Source organism: Myotis brandtii, unplaced genomic scaffold (assembly GCF_000412655.1).
Source record: "Myotis brandtii unplaced genomic scaffold, ASM41265v1 scaffold54, whole genome shotgun sequence".
In the NCBI taxonomy this organism is placed as follows: Eukaryota; Metazoa; Chordata; class Mammalia; order Chiroptera; family Vespertilionidae; genus Myotis; species Myotis brandtii.
Window position 1 is genome coordinate 2,297,708 of NW_005369989.1, and position 18,106 is coordinate 2,315,813.

Genomic DNA, 18,106 nt, shown 5'->3' on the forward strand with positions numbered 1-18,106 from the left:
TTTATTAATAAATTTATATATTATTTTCATATACATTTTACTAATTTCCTTTCATCTCTCACACTTGTATTATAGAGAAAGGGCAAACAGCAATATTAAAATATCTCTGCTAATTAATTCCCTTTTTTAAAAATATATATTTTATTGATTTTTTACAGAGAGGAAGGGAGAAGGATAGAGAGTTAGAAACATCAATCAGCTGCCTCCTGCACACTCCCCACTGGAATGCCCTTGACCGGAATGGAACCTGGGACCCTTGAGTCCACAGGCCGATGCTCTATCCACTGAGCCAAACTGATTAGGGCAATTAATTCCCTTTAAATGTGCACGAATTTTGTGCACCGGGCTACTAGTATATAAGACAGATGATAGACAAATAAATACCACACTCATGCACATACCTATATACATAAGAAGTCTATCATGTATAGAGCATATGTGGGAGAGAATACAACAAATCATTTGCAGACAAATCGAGGACTTGACAAAACTGAATATTATAGAAACAAGTATTTTGGAATAAGTGTAGAAAAGTAAGAACATGGTTCTAACATAGAATTAGCAAGAAATACTCTTATATCTTTCATTTTTACCCCAAATCAGTACAGGCTACTTCTGTCAGCATAGGGAAGGAAATGAGTAATACAGGTCAGGTATCAGACAGCAGGAAGGTTAGGACTTCATCAAATTACAGCATGAGCTGAAAGGAATTCACATTCCTTGTGAGGCTGCTAGTTTCCAACTTCAGGTCTCGGCAGCCCAGGTGTTCTAAAAGTATTTCCGCTAAATCCTATCATTGTGTCGCCTCATTCACTCATAGTTTCATTCAGCAAACCTGTGATGAAAGCCCGTTCTTCGGCCAGACTATGTAATACTTGGTATCAGTCCTTTGTGTGCTCGACTGTGACCCGGCAGTTGGTGCCGGGGGGGCCGGGCATGGAAATTGTGAAGTTTCAAAACTCCCTGTGGTATTGGACATGATTTCTAAACGAGAGGTTATTGTAGGACTACAGTGCCAGAAGTTGATATCCATCCTGTGCTTATGAAACACCTATGCATATCTCTGCACTAGCGTCCATCGCCTTCAATTAGTGCCTTTAACTTGTCTTTCTGCCCCTCGAGACTGTGGCCACTTAGGCAGGTGCAAAGTCCAGGGTGGGGCAGCATATATCGTATATGGAAGAGATTAGAGCTTTGTTTTTTAATGAATGAATATGCTAAAATATTTGAGTTTGATTAACGTCCTTCAATATATGTCATTGTTTAATCATTAGTACGAGCATCTTTTTAATATGCAACTTACCTGGAAAAGCACAGAGGTAGTTTGTGGATTTTTAAAATGTGTTTGTTTGTTTTTTTAATGTGAAGAATCTTTACTCCAGAAATTCTCATAAGTATCCTAAAAACATACTTGCTTATGTATGCATATACATACAAGGGTGTTCACTGCAGCTTTGTTTTCATAACAGTAAAACATTTAAAATAAACTGGTACATTTATACTTGACTATAAAGTAGCCATTATAATATATATGAATTAGATCTATATAGACTAAGAAAGATCTCCAAGACATACTAAGTAAAATAAAAATAAAAAAAAACAGAAAATTGGTTCACATGCACATAAAAAGGCAGTCCCTAGATGGAAAATGTATCACATTTTAAATTATAGTTCTTAATTTTTTTTTTATTTCTTTACCTCATCCCTCTATTTTTACTCTGAGGTTTTATAAGCCCACCTCCAATAAACTGCTTCTGTTGTCATTAGTTATCTTCACCACCCATCTCCTCCCACTCTACCTTTATTCTCTATTTTTTTCTGAAATAAGATTTATAATCTATCTGAGGTGAGGAATTTTAAAATTTAATATTTAAACCACCAGCCCTGTAACTTATGATAATAAAGAGATATGCAGTAACACCATCACCACAATCTATTATAAATAGTAGAAGAATTTTTTAATTGAATGATAAAAATAAAAAATGTTCAACTTCTCTAAAGAGCAGTAGAAATTCTGCTATTGATATGTATTAGTTCAAATCAATGTCAATATCGACTTGTAGAATATGATGTTAGAGAACATTCTTAGTGGTTCATAAAACTGAAGACATGTTAAGTTTCAATAGACAATCAAAATTTTAAAATTTACATTAATTTTGCTGAGCAAAATATTTGCTGTTGTTTTGTTTGTTTGCTTAAAACAGCAAGTCCTAGAAATCATTAGGCTGTATCTTATCAATTTATGCATTGGATGTTTCACATTTAATACAAAGTTTAGAAGAGTAGAAGAACTCCACTAAGCAAGCAAACGGTAATTACTCCTTCATAATTACCGTGCAACTTTATTGCTATGCATTGTTATAATTATATTTTAAATACTCCCCACTTACATGATAGACCATAATGTCTGCTAGCACATTGCAATCTGTGGCTTTTAACTGCGACGCACTTCCACAAAGGTGTCTTTCTCATTTAGTCTCTATTTTAACTACTGTTAAAAGAGACTAACCAAAATTAATTGGCAACAATACCATAAGGAAATCGTAGACAATATGATATTTTTGTGCTGCTGAAATCATCTCATTACTCAGAGGATTCCTGTTTGATATCCAAGAAGTATTCCTTCTTCTGTTAGGGAGGCAGTCATAATCAAATCCCTATTTCTCAAACTTCAGTGTTCTCACCAGTCACCTGGGATGTGGCTCTAATGCAGGTTTTGATTCAGTAGATCTGGGAAGGGCCCAAGACTCTGCATTCTAACAGGCTCCGGTGATGTTGATATAGTGCTGCTGGTCGTTGGACTACCCTTTGAGTAGCATCACTTTAGAGCAGTGGTTCTCAACCTTCCTAATGCCGCGACCCTTTAATACAGTTCCTCATGTTGTGGTGACCCCCAACCATAAAATTATTTTCGTTGCTACTTCATAACTGTAATTTTGCTACTGTTATGAGTCGTCATGTAAATATCTGATATGCAGGATGTATTTTCATTGTTACACATTGAACATAATTAAAGCATAGTGATTAATCACAAAAACAATATGTAATTATATATGTGTTTTCCGATGGTCTTAGGTGACCCCTGTGAAAGGGTCATTCGACCCCCAAAGGGGTCGCGACCCACAGGTTGAGGACCGCTGCTTTAGAGTATTATGTATACCTATGTGTAACATGCTATTAACAATACCCACACACATGTATGTATAAACTACACCCTGACCATCATTACTTTTCACCCTCAACCCTTGAAATTAATTGCTACTGTCCAAGAACTTAACCCAAAAACAGCATTCAACCTGGGAAAGTCTGCCAAGTAAGCACTAGGCAGTTTCACTCTGAAGTCAAGTCAATGAAGGCTTCCCTGAGTAGGTGACATTGAGCTACATTCTGAAGGTTGATTCGTAATTTAGTTTGCAGATGAAGGGTTTGTGTGTGGGGAGAGTGGGGTAGGGTTGGGTAGGTGGATGGTGGAAGCTAGTGGGGAGGGAAGCTGGAAAAGGAAATTCCAGGCAGGAGGAAGGGCATTTAGAGGTGAGACAACTGTAAACCACTCGGACTAGGAGGAGAATGATGAAAGATAAGATTAAGAGGACAAATTCTTATCTTCTAATCAAGGAGTTTGAATTTTATCCTGCAATATATTTAGGAGTCACCTAATCACTAGGAGGGTGTATGTATTTTAATTCACCTAATTTACTAATGTTATCTCTTCCACTCTCAATAAAATATACCTCTCCTCCCACCCCTCCCACCCCAAACTAAAAATCAAAATTGCATTCCTGGAATTCAAGGATAATATTATGGATAGATCCATCTTCTTTTTAATGACACACTTAAAAATTTGTTTCTGGGTTTTATTCATTAAGTAACTCATTGTGGTCCTATCTTTCCCCCCATCATAATAATCTTCAAATGAGTAAAGTAACAGCAGTTGTCTCAATTTAGCAACATTGGGAAATATAAATAAGTCATTATCAAAATCCATAGCTTATTAAAGAGTCTTCAAATATCAGGTGGCTAAGATTTGAGGCTTCTAAGACACTGTAAAAACAATTCACAAAGACATCTCAGTTGAAAGTTAAGAAAGTCTCACTCCATGGCTTTTTAAGTTTCTCTTAGCAAAAAGAAATAATTTTTTGAAAAGGGGATTGTGGAGCTGGGTGAAAAAGGTGAAAGGATTAAGAAATACAAATTGGTAATTACAAAACAGTCCCAGGGATCTAAAGTACAGCATAGGGAATATAGTCAATATTATTGTAATAACTGCGTCTGGTGTCAGAAGGGCACTAGAATGACATAAATGTCTAATCACTGTGTTTAAACTAATATAATATTGAATGTCAATTGTAATAAAAATACAATTTAATTGAAAAAAAAATGGAAAACTTCAAGATAGGTTTCAAATCCAGAGTCTCATAGTCTATCTATATTTGGTCCTTAGCAAATTAAAATATTGTCATTTGGTAATTTTGTGGCAAGGATGCTTCTGCAAAATTTTGTGATGCCAGTGTGTAGAAGAAATCCAAAAGTTAACAATTTATTCAGTGCCTTTTGTTTTCCTGCGAACACTGCCCCCCTAATTCTATAGCTTCCAAGGTTGCACCAAAAGAGGCTTTTAAATATGTATGTATGTGTGTGCACATGTGTGTACATATGTACACATGTGTGCATACATAAACAGATATATCAATTCTCTTTATATAAATGTATGCCTTATATATTTGTTACATATTTAATAACATACATTTAATACATACATATAAACTAAAGACTTGGGAAAACTCTGGCTTTTTAGATCTTTACATATAGGTATACTAGAGGCCCAATGCACGAATTCGTGCACCGGTGGGGTCCTTCAGCCTGGCCTGCGGGGATAGGGCAGAAACTGGCTCTCCAACATCCCCCAAGGGGTCCCAGATTGTGAGAGGGCGGTCCTCAGGTGATGCACCCCATAATCGGGCTCCCTCCTCTCTGGTTCCAGGTGTATCACCTGAGAACCGCAGCAGGGCTGGGATGAGCAGGAGCGGTGTGGTGCCTGGCCTAGGCTCAGGCTTCTCCCCAGCACACTACTACATCTCTCAGGGTATGTTGGATGGCTGGTTTTAGCCCAAAGGATCCCAGATTGCGAAATGGCGCAGGCCAGGCTGAGGGACCCTACCAGTGCACGAATCCGTGCACCAGGCCTCTAGTATATAGATAATTGTTTTTTGGAGGACAAACTAAAGGTAGAGATGATCTCTTTCAACAAAGAAAAATTTCCTAGAACTTGGTTCTAGCACAGTTATTATCAAACATTTTAATATGGAATTTGGGGGAAAGAAAACTCAATGAAACCCATTGCTCTGTGGGTGGCCTGGTACTTTTTCTAGTAGTAAAATACAGCTTTGATGGATTCAAACATCAATAGATCTTTTGCCATTGAGTCACACAAAAATAATAGTAATAATAATTTAAAAAGGAAAAAGAAAAAGGAACATTCATTAGGCAACTGCATTTAAACACACATACTAGTAAGAGCAACATGACCTGCCTCATATAGGGGGGTTGGGGGGGCGGATAATAATGGAAGCCAGACTTTGGTGCTGACTCAGGGGAGGGATCTGGCTGCAGTGGGCAGATGGTCCAGTGACAAGCTTAGTCAGCAAGAACCATTTGGGAAACACAGATCCTCTCTGCGAGCAAATCTTTTTGTCATTCCTGGAGAACAGGCACATTCTGTGGCCAAACCACCATGGAGTTAGAATGGAACCGGGCTGATGAAAATTAAGCCCAGTTGATTAAACAGTCTGAACCCTGACTCTGACAAGTGATCAGCTTTCACAGCTGAAAACTGGCAGTGGCTAACAGAGATGCTAAGAGATGATGATAGTTACAGCCAACATGGGTTTAGTGTTTGTTTTATGTACTGTGCATTGTTTTAAACCCTTTCCATGCATTAATTCATTTAATTCTCACAACAGCTCTTTGAGGTAAATAACAATATCATCCCCATTTTATACATGAGGAAAATGAGTCACAGAAATGTTTTTTGTTTGTTTGTTTGTTTGTTTTAATAATGCCCATTGTCTTTTAACTAGTAAGTCAGGAAACTAGGCCTCAAACCCAGGAAGCAGACAAGAAACATGAACAAGTCTATAGAAACATGAACAACCGGAAGAGAAGCCATTGTCATAGTCTATAAGAATCTGTTTTAGGAGACACAAATTCCAATGAGTCTTGCTTCAGACAGTAGAAAGTATGACTCATGAAAGTCATTATCCAAAGAAGCATAGAGGGTAGAATCTTCAATTCTATATAAGCAGGAGATTTAAGGTTTTTATAGATTTGGTGTTCTAGAAATTTGCGTTACTGCCAGTGATAAACTCACATGTTAGCATGACCATACCATTTGAATGGATGGATGAATGTGAGGAATATATATGTACTTTTGAAATCTCATAGGAAAATTTTTTATGCACAGAGTTTGGGGTCCGGTGATTGCATTTACCCTTTTGGGTTTCATCTGGAGAAAGAGTTTAGATAAATTCCATAATAATATTTTGCTTCAGCTAGATTAGTAAATGCAAGCAACCTAACTGGGAGTGAAAATGGGGAGGAATGGCTTTTGGCATCATCTGTTAAGATAATAATGCTACATATCAATTTCTAAATCTTAGTGCATGAAACAATAAAGATTTATTAAAGATTTCTGGGATGGCCTTTTCTGAACTTACCTGGGCTTATACATTTTTCTGTGGTCAACTGCGCATTATCTATGTACCCCTGCTGATCTTAGACAGGCTCACTCAAATGTCTGGGTGGGTGTTTGCCATTGGATGATCTCGTTTGGCCTTGGCTGAAATGGTAGGGATATCTCATCTCTATTTGTAGCTCATCTTCCAGCAGGTCTGGCTGGGCATATTCAAGTAGCTATGCAGAGAAACAAGCTATGCAAAGCAAGCCCCAATGCTTAAAAATATTTTGTATCATTTGCTAATATCTCATTGGTCAAAACAACTTATCTGAGGTCAGACCAAGAGTCAGGTTGAGAGAACTCAACAATACTAAATGGCAAAAGAAAAGGATATTGGGAGGAGTAAAGAATTAGAACCATTAGTACAATTAATTTTTAGTAGAACACATTTCCCCCCACCCCCCAGAGTATGGGGTGAGGAGGAAAGGGTTCATTTTGGTTTTCAGACTGTAAACTTGCAAATTGATATTTGGTTTGTGCTCAGACAAATAAACTAACAAAAAACCCTCCCAGGCATGTTAGTGCATTGATCAGGTTTGTTAGGCCAATATGGCTTTTTAAAAATTCATTCATTTTAAAACATGTTTGTAGTAATAACAAGCAGCAATTTTCACAGTCAAGTAAGGATGTGGAGGTGGCGCCAATTCACAAAGAATAATTTTTTGCCCTGTTACGTTTTCAAAAGATTATCATTTTGCAGAGTAATTGCAGAAGAGGGGTTCGTCAGATGTTAGTTTGGGTCACTTTTTCTTAGGAACTAAGTGTACATAGTCACTGAGGACCATATTTCTCTCCCTCCCCCCTGCCCCCCATCATCCATGGTTCGTTTGTTAGGACCATATCCTTTGGCTATATTTTATCATGTGGGTTCACTTAATATTCAAATCGTTAGTCCCCCTGGGATTCTGACTAGATTTTACTGGGAGATTGGAGTGAAAGGGGTTGGACGAACAATCAATTTCCAGTCTTTATGAAATTGTAGGGGATAATGAGAAAAAAATAGCTAATTTGGTTGCAATTAGCAAAATAGCCCCCTTTGTAGAAAGAAGCTCCTAAGTACCTGTTTCCAAAATAGAATTTGACAGTTTCTACAGTGAAAAGCGAGTTAATTTGAGGGAGAAATATTTATCCAAACACGAATACTGGTTATGAATGTTTCTAACGTAACTGGAAGGGGTCGACGCTGGCCTCTTTACTTCTAAGGCAAGTTCACATTCTGCTTCAGCTGATTATTTTTTCAACAATATTTGTCATATGCTTTTATGGTCTGCCAGTACTTTTTTGAAGCCCAGTTAGATCAGCAGCCAACAGAGCTGAGACTAAAAGGGGGCCAAACATCTCTCCAGAAGCAAGACTACTTCAAAAGATATGTGTTACAAAGCCCTACTGTGACTCAAATAATCACTTATTTTTAAGGGGGATTTGCTAATGTAGGATTGGTTTCTTATCTTCCCAGCCCCTAGTGAGCCTTTACTGTGCAAATTCGCTGATGGAGGACAAAAGAAGAGACAGAATCAAAGCAAATACACCCAGAATGGAAGGCCTTGGCCCAGGGAAGGAGAGGTGAGTCCCAACTGGCTTGTGCTCAGAAACTTGGCAGCAGACATCCCTCAGAAGAGGGACAACACAGACGTTTGGGGTCTTGAGAAAATCAGGTCCCATGGAAAAGCAAATGGCTTCTCAGGGGGCAAATGAGCAGGCCTATGTTAATGTGCTCAGGATAAAATTTCTTGAGAAAGAGATAGGACTTCAACATTGACCTCAGTTCTGCACTACAGTAAGTCTTCTGTCTTTAACTAAACTTGAACCCCATAGGCACTCACAGAAAGACTTATTCACAAGAAGTGATGTGTAATTGTATAATAGCTAAAAAATGAGGGTATGATTACTTAAGGAAATATTGGTGAAATCAACAGTGAGAGTTGAGTGTGTTTTGAAACAAGCAAACAAATATTGAGATTGAAGTGTTCTACTTGCACACATGTGTGTATTATGCATATGCCCAGATGTTCATAAATGTGTTGATATGTGTTATGTATGTTTATATATCAATATAAAATATAACATTTTCTGTTGGTCAAGGAGAAAGAAAAGTCGATATGCACAAGGTTTTGTTTTTCACAACAAGGAGGAAAGCATGTAACTATTAATTATCCATTTACTCTTGTAACACAAAATGGTAGAAAAGCAAGCCTATGGATCCAATTCCACTTGGAATGATTTCTTTTGGTTATTTTTTTCTTGTAAGAAAACAAAGAAAAGGTGTCTGGGCTTCTAAGAGGTCTTTTTATTCTTTGTGAAAGGAATGAAGTTGTTTGAATGACTTGAATAAATGCCATTTTGTACCAAGGCCATAATTTCAACAGAAGAGCTTTATTTAGCATTTCTATTCAAAGCACCTACTTCACCCATTTATCATTTAAGAGGCATCCTATTTGATGTAGCATTTTACACTCTTAGCACTGAGAGGACATTTGTAAGGAAAGAAAAGGGGGGTATTTTTCTCAGCCAATCCTTTAGCCATTTTTCAGTTTCTAAGGCTCAGTTTTGAGTATTTTCATGCAGGTCTCAAAACCCCTCTTAAAGAGTATACTTATACCCAAGTGCTGTATAATCTATAACTCATTACCTGAAGACATGAAAAAGAGAATCACCATGGAGTGCCTAAAGCTATTTTTAAAAAGGCAAGAGTCCCAATATTCTCAATTTTAGAAAAGCTGAATGACCCATGTGTTTTTGGCCAGTGGGTAGCACCACTGCCCCCAGAAGACAGCTGATTTCTGATAGCGCTCATTCTCACGTTGGTTCCATACCAAACATCCAGAGTCTAGAAAGATTCACTTGATCTTTTAAAATTTGGCTGGGTCAAATGCCTGCTGAGTAGAAAGATTTCTGGGTCCAAACTGTAACCGAAAAGCCTCACAGCTGAATTAGGCAACTTGGCACTAACGGCTAAAAGTTCCATTCTTGTCTTCTCAAGAAGCTATAATATTACATTTGCAGTGCAGAATTGGGATGCCAATTGCAGCAACATGCCTTGCCTTAGTCTACATTTCATAGAAACCAAACCAATAAACATAAAAGAAATGCAGAACTGGAGCTGCCACCCTGGTACTATGTACCGAATCTGGGCTTCTGCTTCAGAGTATGATACAAAAGAGCGTGTGTGCTCTTGGCCTGGAAACATTGTGGTGTTCAGTTTAGGACCCAGAGCCCCTTATAATTCAAATGTAGGTTTTAAAAGTATATTCCTAATCTCTGTTTTCAAAAGTTACTTTTTCCTGTTGAATTATGAAAATCAAGGGACCTTAATAAATTTATCTGTGACCAATACAAATATATTCCAAGGCTGTAGACACATTCAGAGGAAAGAAATCAGAAACAGAAATGGCATGCACTAAAAATATGCTTACCAAATATATTAATTTTGAGGTGAGCATGTTAATTTTTACAATTCTATTGTGGTCTTAGAAGTTGACACACCAAGAATGTTGGATAACTTTGTGTGTCCATCACAAAATATTTTGTACTTGCTAGAGTAAAGTGTATTAGTATGATTGATAATGTATGGCATAATATACATTAATCCCAGATAAGCAGTATTTAATTTTATATACCAGTAAATTCTAATTACTATATTTCATTGTTTCTAAGGCACACATTTTTTTTGTTGTTTTTCCACATTTTAACGCTTCTGAAATTGGTTTCCCTCGTATCATCAGTGTCATCATTACAAGATAAATTGTGTTTGCTCCTGCTAGTCACCTGGGTGTATTACCTACATTCTCTGTTTAAGGTCTATGACCACACTGATTGCATGAATTGAAGCTTTAATCAAAGCAAGAGCAGAGGGTCAGATTTTTAGGGGAAATTATTTTTGTCCCCTTCCTTTATCCAGTGCTAAGATTGAGACCTGCAACTCCCTCGAAGTTCATTTCTGATGGGTGGTGGTGTTTTTCATTTACCTGGTAGCCCTTTGACATCCCAGCTTCATAAGGAGGCGGTTTTGGATGTTTGTTTTGCTTGTTTATTTGTTTTGTTATACAGTTGACCTTGAACAACAGGCATTTGAACTTCACAAGTTCACTTACACGTGTGTGTTTTTTATAATATGTTTTTATTGATTCTTAGAAAGAGGAAGGAATAGGGATAGAGAGATCGATGAAAGAGAAACATCGTTTATCAGCTGCTTCCTGCATGCCTCCTACTGGGGATTGAGCCTGCAACCTGGGCATGTACTCTGAACAGGGAATCGAACCAGTGACCTCTTTGTTCATTGGTCAGTGCTCAACCACTGAGTCACACCAGCCTGGCTGCACATATTTTTTTCAATAAGTATCGAGTTGGCCCTTCATATCCCCTGGTTTCCCATCCACAGTTTCAAACAACTGCAGATGAGAAGCAGTTATCAATCTGCAGTTGGGAATCGGCAGATGCTGAGGGCCAACTATATGCATCGTTCTACCCCATTTTATATCCGGAACTTGAGCTTCTGTGTATTTTGGGGTCTGGTTTGGGGAGGATCTGAACCAATCCCCCATAGATACTTAGTTAAATTTGGGGGTATTAAAAGTTACATGTGAATTTTCGACTGCTTGGGGTTGGCATTCAATCTCTGTGTTGTTTCAGGGTAAACTGTATACAATAATAGTAGACCTTTCAATCATCATTACTTTAGATACAGTGAAGGATCATTTAAATTCTGTGGCTTTAGAATTTGAGATAATAGCACAAATTGAGGCTGTTTACTTTCCTCCTTTTGAAAATCAGGTAAAAACGTTAGTGTGAAAAGCATTTCTGATGAAATGCTGAAAATACAAAACTATTGGATTGCAAGCATCTTAGGAGTACCTTAAACATGACAATTTATAGGCTAATTAAAATTTTAATTTGTTATATAAACCTATTTTCTTCTGGGTGGCATTTTGATAATAGTTCCTTTAGCATAGTTTAGTGAAATGCATTTTTTACCCCCAAAAATCCAATATTGAAAACTTTATACATATAACTTAGTGAGGTTTTGAAATATAAACATATGCTGGTACATATTTTTGCATAAGGAAAACAAAGGGATATTTTAAAGTTATTATTAGCTTTCAAGTGACAAATGAAACTCTGAGCAGAATGATTAGAGGTTGGGGCTATTTGGCCTCTCTTTCCCAGTGCTCCACAGATCTGACTGCTTTATTTCTTAACGTAGCAGTTCTCAAATTCTTGGTCTTAAGTAATTTTTTATACTCTTAAAAATTATTATTTATTACTTTATTTAAAAATAGTAAACCCATCTCGTTATCAAAGATAGTATATTTTGTTGAAAGTACTATATTTTTCAAAGTAGAGACAATTATTTTTTAGAATAATGACACCACTTTACATTTTTGCAAATCATTTAATGTCTGACTTAGTAAAAGATAACCAGATTTGCATATCTGCTTCAGCATATATGTTACAATATTCTGTTTGGTATAAGCATATGAAGTCTAGCTTACGTAGACATGTCCTTGAGAAAGGCAGGAACTATGGATGTCCCCAAAGGATCTCAAGAACCCTGGGGTGTCATGAGACCACCTTTTGAGAACCATTGTCCTAGAGAAGCTTGAGCCAAGGACAGGGCTGCTATTCCACATCCATATGCCAGGAGAACCAGGCAGCTTGTGGAAATATTAAAATGTATCTGTAGCATTTGGTACGTAACTACTGGCAATGATCTATCAGTGCAGCTCCATTGCCCCTTCCACTCTGGTGCCTCCTTGAAGACCTCTCATGATCCAGCAAAAATGAGGTGCTCGCTGGCACAGCAGGAGTTCCCCAGGATCCTACTTCAGCATTTAGATTCTGATTGGCCAGTGCTTATGCCATACTAGAGGTAAAATGTTTTAAGGTCACTCCTAGCTCAGAAATAGTCTCACTTTGTCATCTCTATGACTCTCAAAATATTACATTGGCCATATATTTGATTTTATCTAACATCATATACTCGGTTCTTACTTCAGGCAATATGTTGCCCAAATTGATCTTGTTCGTGTTCCCCCAAAGGACTAGTCTGGAATCAGGAATGTATAAAACTAGTTCAAAAATATACCAGATACGTGAAGAGAAAATCCTGATGTGTCTTTCTATATTTCTCAAGAATATATTTTCAATGACTACCAAAAAACCACCAAGGCTGTGTGTACTCTTTGCCCCAAATAATAGCTGATCAAAAAACACTCAACTATTTTGTAAACATGATTGAATCAAATCAAAGGATGGATGTTTCTACTATGATAATGAAAGTCTCTAAAATTTTGAAGTTGTTTTACATTGACTCTTGTGTCTATTCTTTGAATTTCCTTCAGAATTTTCAAATATCAGTAAAGGCCAAGTTTCAGATCACAGAAGATAATGCTATTTCTCCAAAATTTTATGGTGGGATATTACCCTTAAATAGTTGAAATGTTATAAAACAAATTATTTTCACTGGCTTCAAAACTCTAATCTAGCTTTTATAAAATCTTCCCAAGCCCTATACTAATTGAGTCATTAAATGTCACTGATAATGATTGCTTTGGGAATTGTACTTCCAAGAAATAGTGTTTTGGCCATGGATACAGACAAGAGATATGCCAATTGAACAAATAAAGGAACTAACGAAGTACTCATACATCTAGTGGAAAAAAAAAAAAGACAAGCTTTTATTACAAAAACTAAAATCAATAAAATTACATTTATTGCCTTTATCTTTTTCACAGTTCTCTGCCAGAGTCAATTTAAAAGCAATGAATAATAAATATTTTGTCTTTGATGCTCTGAAGAAATAATATTTTTTACTATGAAAACACTTAACAAGATTATCTTCAGAGTCTCAATATTCAAATGAACTAATGGAACTAATTAGCATTCAACAGGTTTCCAGGAATAGTTTTTAGGTTATGTTGAAGAGAAAAACAAATAAGTTTTTTTGGTGTGTGCATTCTAGGAATACTAATGTTTGGAATTTCTCACTTATTTCCAATTAAAGAGCAAGTTTTAGATGAGGCATCAGATGATATATTATTTCTTGAAGACATTATTTAAATGCATTTGGAGTTGCACAAAGGACAGTAGTACAGGATAGGCCCTGCATAATACCAGGGGGTGCCATTCATACAAACCAGAAATGGCATCCCTTAGCATAGTAAAAATGCTATGGCTTTGCCTGGACATGTTAGTTTAAAAACCTTTTCTGAGATGGAATAAACTGGCATAGTGTTCTTTAATGTCCTTAAGTTAATAGATCCCATTAATCCACTCACAAAGTCCCATATTAGTGACTGAAAGCTAAAGTTATCAGTTTTATCACAGTCAACTTAAGCTAAGTGATCTGTTATAACCTATAACCTAGATAATGTTATCTTATTGTCAGACCTGATATCGACTGTTTTCAATGATGGATAAAAACTTCCCCTGTGCTGTAAAGTTCTATAACTTTGGTCCATGTAGAGTTACTATTAATAAAGTCTCTTTAGTGCCAGTAAGTGAATGAAGACCTGCAAAGTGTATATGGGAAAATGGGATTTCTCATGCTATTCTAAAGTCCATAGCCAAGTTCAGGCAAGGTTGGTAAACCTGATTTCCAATACCCAACCTCCTACCTGTTGTGCCTCAAGGCATTAGGAGTAATTATTCATTTTGTCTACATCCACTTATGATTGAGGCAAAAATGTCTTTTTAGATTTCTGAATTGGCAGATGATCATTCTCAACCCAATAGTTACACCCTTTGTTCCAATTCTAGATAAGTAAACATTTTCTTGGAGGTATATGTTCTAAGTTTTTGTTTGTTTGTTTTTAACTTTTCAATTTTTTTGAAAAAAAATCTAAATACACACAGATTTCGATTTTAACTGTGTCTTCATCATCATCATCATCAGTGCCCTTGCATGACTAACACTTTATGCCGTGTCCTGAGGACACAATGAGGTATAAGGTATGATTTCTGCCCTCAGCATATATTAGATATAAACACAGAGAGTAAGAAGCCCTCTAACCTCCCTGTGTTTCCAATTTGCTTTCTTACCTTTTACACAAATGTTCTTTTTGAGATAATACTTGTATTTGGAAGAGATTTGTTTTTAAAAGGCAACATTGAAGAAGAAGAAGCAGCTTAAGGAAAAAGCAGTCAGTCAGTGAGCACTTGTTGAGTGTCCGTTGGGCAGGAGGCATGCTGTGGACATGGTGTCAACACATAGACAGATTCCCACCTCCTTGAAGCCTAAAATGGCAAAGGTCTTCTTTGTCTATAAAACAGGAGATTAAAAGTGGAATGGAATATCAATTAGTGCTGTAGAAATAAAACCAATGACCATAACTGACTTCATATCTGTATAAGAGTGACAGAAAACCAAGCTGAAATAAATAGAAAAATCACAACAGAAAGAAACAGCAGCTACAAGAACATTAGTTCACATTAATCTTGTTGCTACGCATTAATTGCTTGTTTGGGTATTTGTTTTTCAGGGTAGGTAACTGAGAAATTGATTTATATGCATTTATAAACCAGAAATTCTCCCGAGTTGGAAAGCTCCACCTTGTCACCTGGCTGATAGAGGCCTCTCTGCCCTTGAGTGCTGGCTGAGTGGCACAGAGAGAAGCAACTTGAACTTTGGGGTGTTACTTAATATATCTTGAGTCCTTCCCTAATACACCTATTAAGAATAGTACTTCTTTCTGAATTCTAAGGAATTGTGTATGTCTACATCTGTTTGCTTTTCTTCATAATTTATAAGGCACTTTAGTGGTTAAGGGAGAAAACTCTAGAATTTAAATCACAAATCTACAGCTTGTGAGCTAAGTGACAACACAGCAGATTTTTCAGTCTTTAAGTTTCCTTTTCCTCATCAGTAGAATGAGGATGGTCAAAAGTGTATATTTTGTAATTGGAAGGATTAAATGAGGAAGTGAAGGTAAAGTACTGAGCACAGTTCCTGGAAAATTAGAATTGCTCACGTATCAGCTGTTATTGTAACTGTCATAATATCATTAACACAATCCAGGGCTTTTTCATCTGAAAGCCAGCTTTACTGTGTTCCTTATGACTCAAATGGTTAATTCCTTTTTTTCCAATTTTATGCCATGTCTATATTTATTTTCCAAACAGGAATTATTTAAAATTATTTTTTAAAAGAAAATTTGCTGCCAGTATAATTTTCTAGCTGAATTTTTTTACTTATTTTTATAAAACATCATATGAAACAAGTCAAAATTATTTTAACTTTGACCCACATTTTATTAATGTTTTTATAAGTTCACATTCCAAATCACAAAGCATTATTTAGCACTGAAACATTAGTTGTTTTTGAAATTTCTAGCCAACTTTCCCTTGAGGTTCAAGAAAAAATTATTTCTATTAACCTTGAAGCCATACTGGCTGCAATTTAATTTTATAATACTGAACATCAGAAAATTTATGTTTTAGAGATATGAAATTTAGGTACTACTCAATGAGCTACTAGAAATTAAAGTACTTTGAGGAGAAACCCTATATTTAAAGAATTAGTATAGCTGTATAGTAAATAGAAATAGTATATCTAAAGAATTATTTTAGAAACTTACTAAAACATGTAGAATCAGGATATCTCTGATCATATTTCAGGAAAGTTGAAATATCTATCTAGTTCACTACTATTTTTTGCATATATGATAGTGCATGATAAATAGTTGTATAATTATTTTCTTTAATAAGACCTTGGGAAAAAATTTAAGATATATCTATTAACATTGCCAGGTTCTGCAAAGTCTTTTTAATCTTGAACTGAAGGAGAGTCATTACTTTTGACTGTTACGGTGAATGCCAGCACTTGCAAGTTGGGTTTGTCAGCCAGCCCATGAGATGTAATTTTTATTCATTTCATGGGCTTTACCTGTAATTTGGAGAGCAGATACAAAGTGAAGCCCCTTTTAATCTCTAAAGAAATTTTCTCATTAGCACAGAACTTGAATTCTCAGTAATTCAGCATGAAAACTTTCTTACTCAGTTAAGTGTTCTTATTTTAAAGTTGCTGGGCCCAATATTCACTAACCTATGATCACTAAAGATAAAAAAATAAATCTTATAAATCCCTATCATAGTGTATTTTTTGCATATAATATGATTAATGATGAGTGTCAGTCCTTGGTCTAGTCTCCATTCTCAAGAAAGAGGATGGGGTGATACACTTATGTTGTTGGAGCAGAGGTGTGAATGGGGGTTTAGGCTGGGAAGATGACAGAAGTAATGACAAGAAGAAAGACTGATGGTTTATCTCCATGTCCCCTATATTCCCTTGACCAAGTCTCAATGGATCAAGGCAGCTAAATGGGGCATCAACCAACTGGGAGATTTCTGGAGTTGTCATTGTCGTGGCAGTCCTAGCCTTCCACAAGACTCAGAATGGTCCCCATCAATATTTAAGCCATAGCTCCAACCTCCAAATAACATCAAACTGTAGTTGGGACCAGATAAATATGGGCCAATTAACCAGATACCCGGGACTTTCACCTATCTAGATGCACAGGATTGCCCTGTTAGCAACATCAGCATTTTATATTTTTCACCCTGTAGACATCCTATTATTGGTTCCAAGACACCATCAATTAAAGATGAAATGTTATTTTAAATGTCACTAAAAAAGAAGAGACAATTGCCAAGCTATCAAATGCCATCAATTATGTCAGTACCAATTTCACAGATAATAATATGTGAAATAAAAGCAATGTCTTAGTATCAATCAGTTTTAGTTGTTTAGACTAAGATAAAAGCAGAAGTTCATATATACAATATAGTAATGTTCTCTTATTTTCTTTTATGGTTATCAATCAAGGCTTAATTTAATTTCAGTTTTAATGACAAACTAGGACTTCTTTTTCCCTTAAGACTTTGAGAATCTTAGCAGGCTACATCATACAATGCTAGTACACTTTTTCTTCTGCTTCCTTTTTAACAATGCTTTTTCTGTGCAGCCATAGGCTTTCTCAGCCATCCAGTCTTCATTCTGTCTGAATCTTTCTATCTTGTTCTCTGTTGCTATATAAGAGAGAAGTTCTCTATCTGACAAGAATGCTTTTAGTAAAAGCCAGAAAGGAGAAATTCCATGACGGCATAGTGTATAAACAACAGCATGACTCCCCCTGATGTTTTTCTTTCCCAAACATAAAGAGGTGAATTTTTCTCTGTTTATTGACTTTTTTTGTTGTTGCTATTTTTTAAAGTGATCAATCCTTTGCATCTCATTTGCTTGAAGATGTCAAGATGACTTTTAATTAACAGTCCTCTTCTCTCCACTCTTGGTCAGTAACTTGGAGAAGAGGGGCCTCCTTCTGCTAGGCTCCTACTCATGATCTGTCTCAGGTACACTGGCTTCCCTGCTGCATGGGA

The 18,106-nt window shown here is 36.4% G+C and overlaps 1 protein-coding gene across 16 annotated transcripts in view; it reads left to right on the forward strand.

The window, feature by feature from the left end:
* RBMS3 (RNA binding motif, single stranded interacting protein 3) overlaps positions 1-18,106 on the forward strand; it is a 965,283-nt gene that overhangs the window by 819,823 nt on the left and 127,354 nt on the right. For all 16 annotated transcript variants that reach the window (XM_014549237.1, XM_005878038.2, XM_014549230.1 and 13 more), the window contains one exon: positions 8,190-8,296. In XM_014549237.1, coding sequence (XP_014404723.1) covers positions 8,190-8,296 — 107 coding nt within the window. The remainder of the gene's footprint in view (positions 1-8,189; positions 8,297-18,106) is intronic.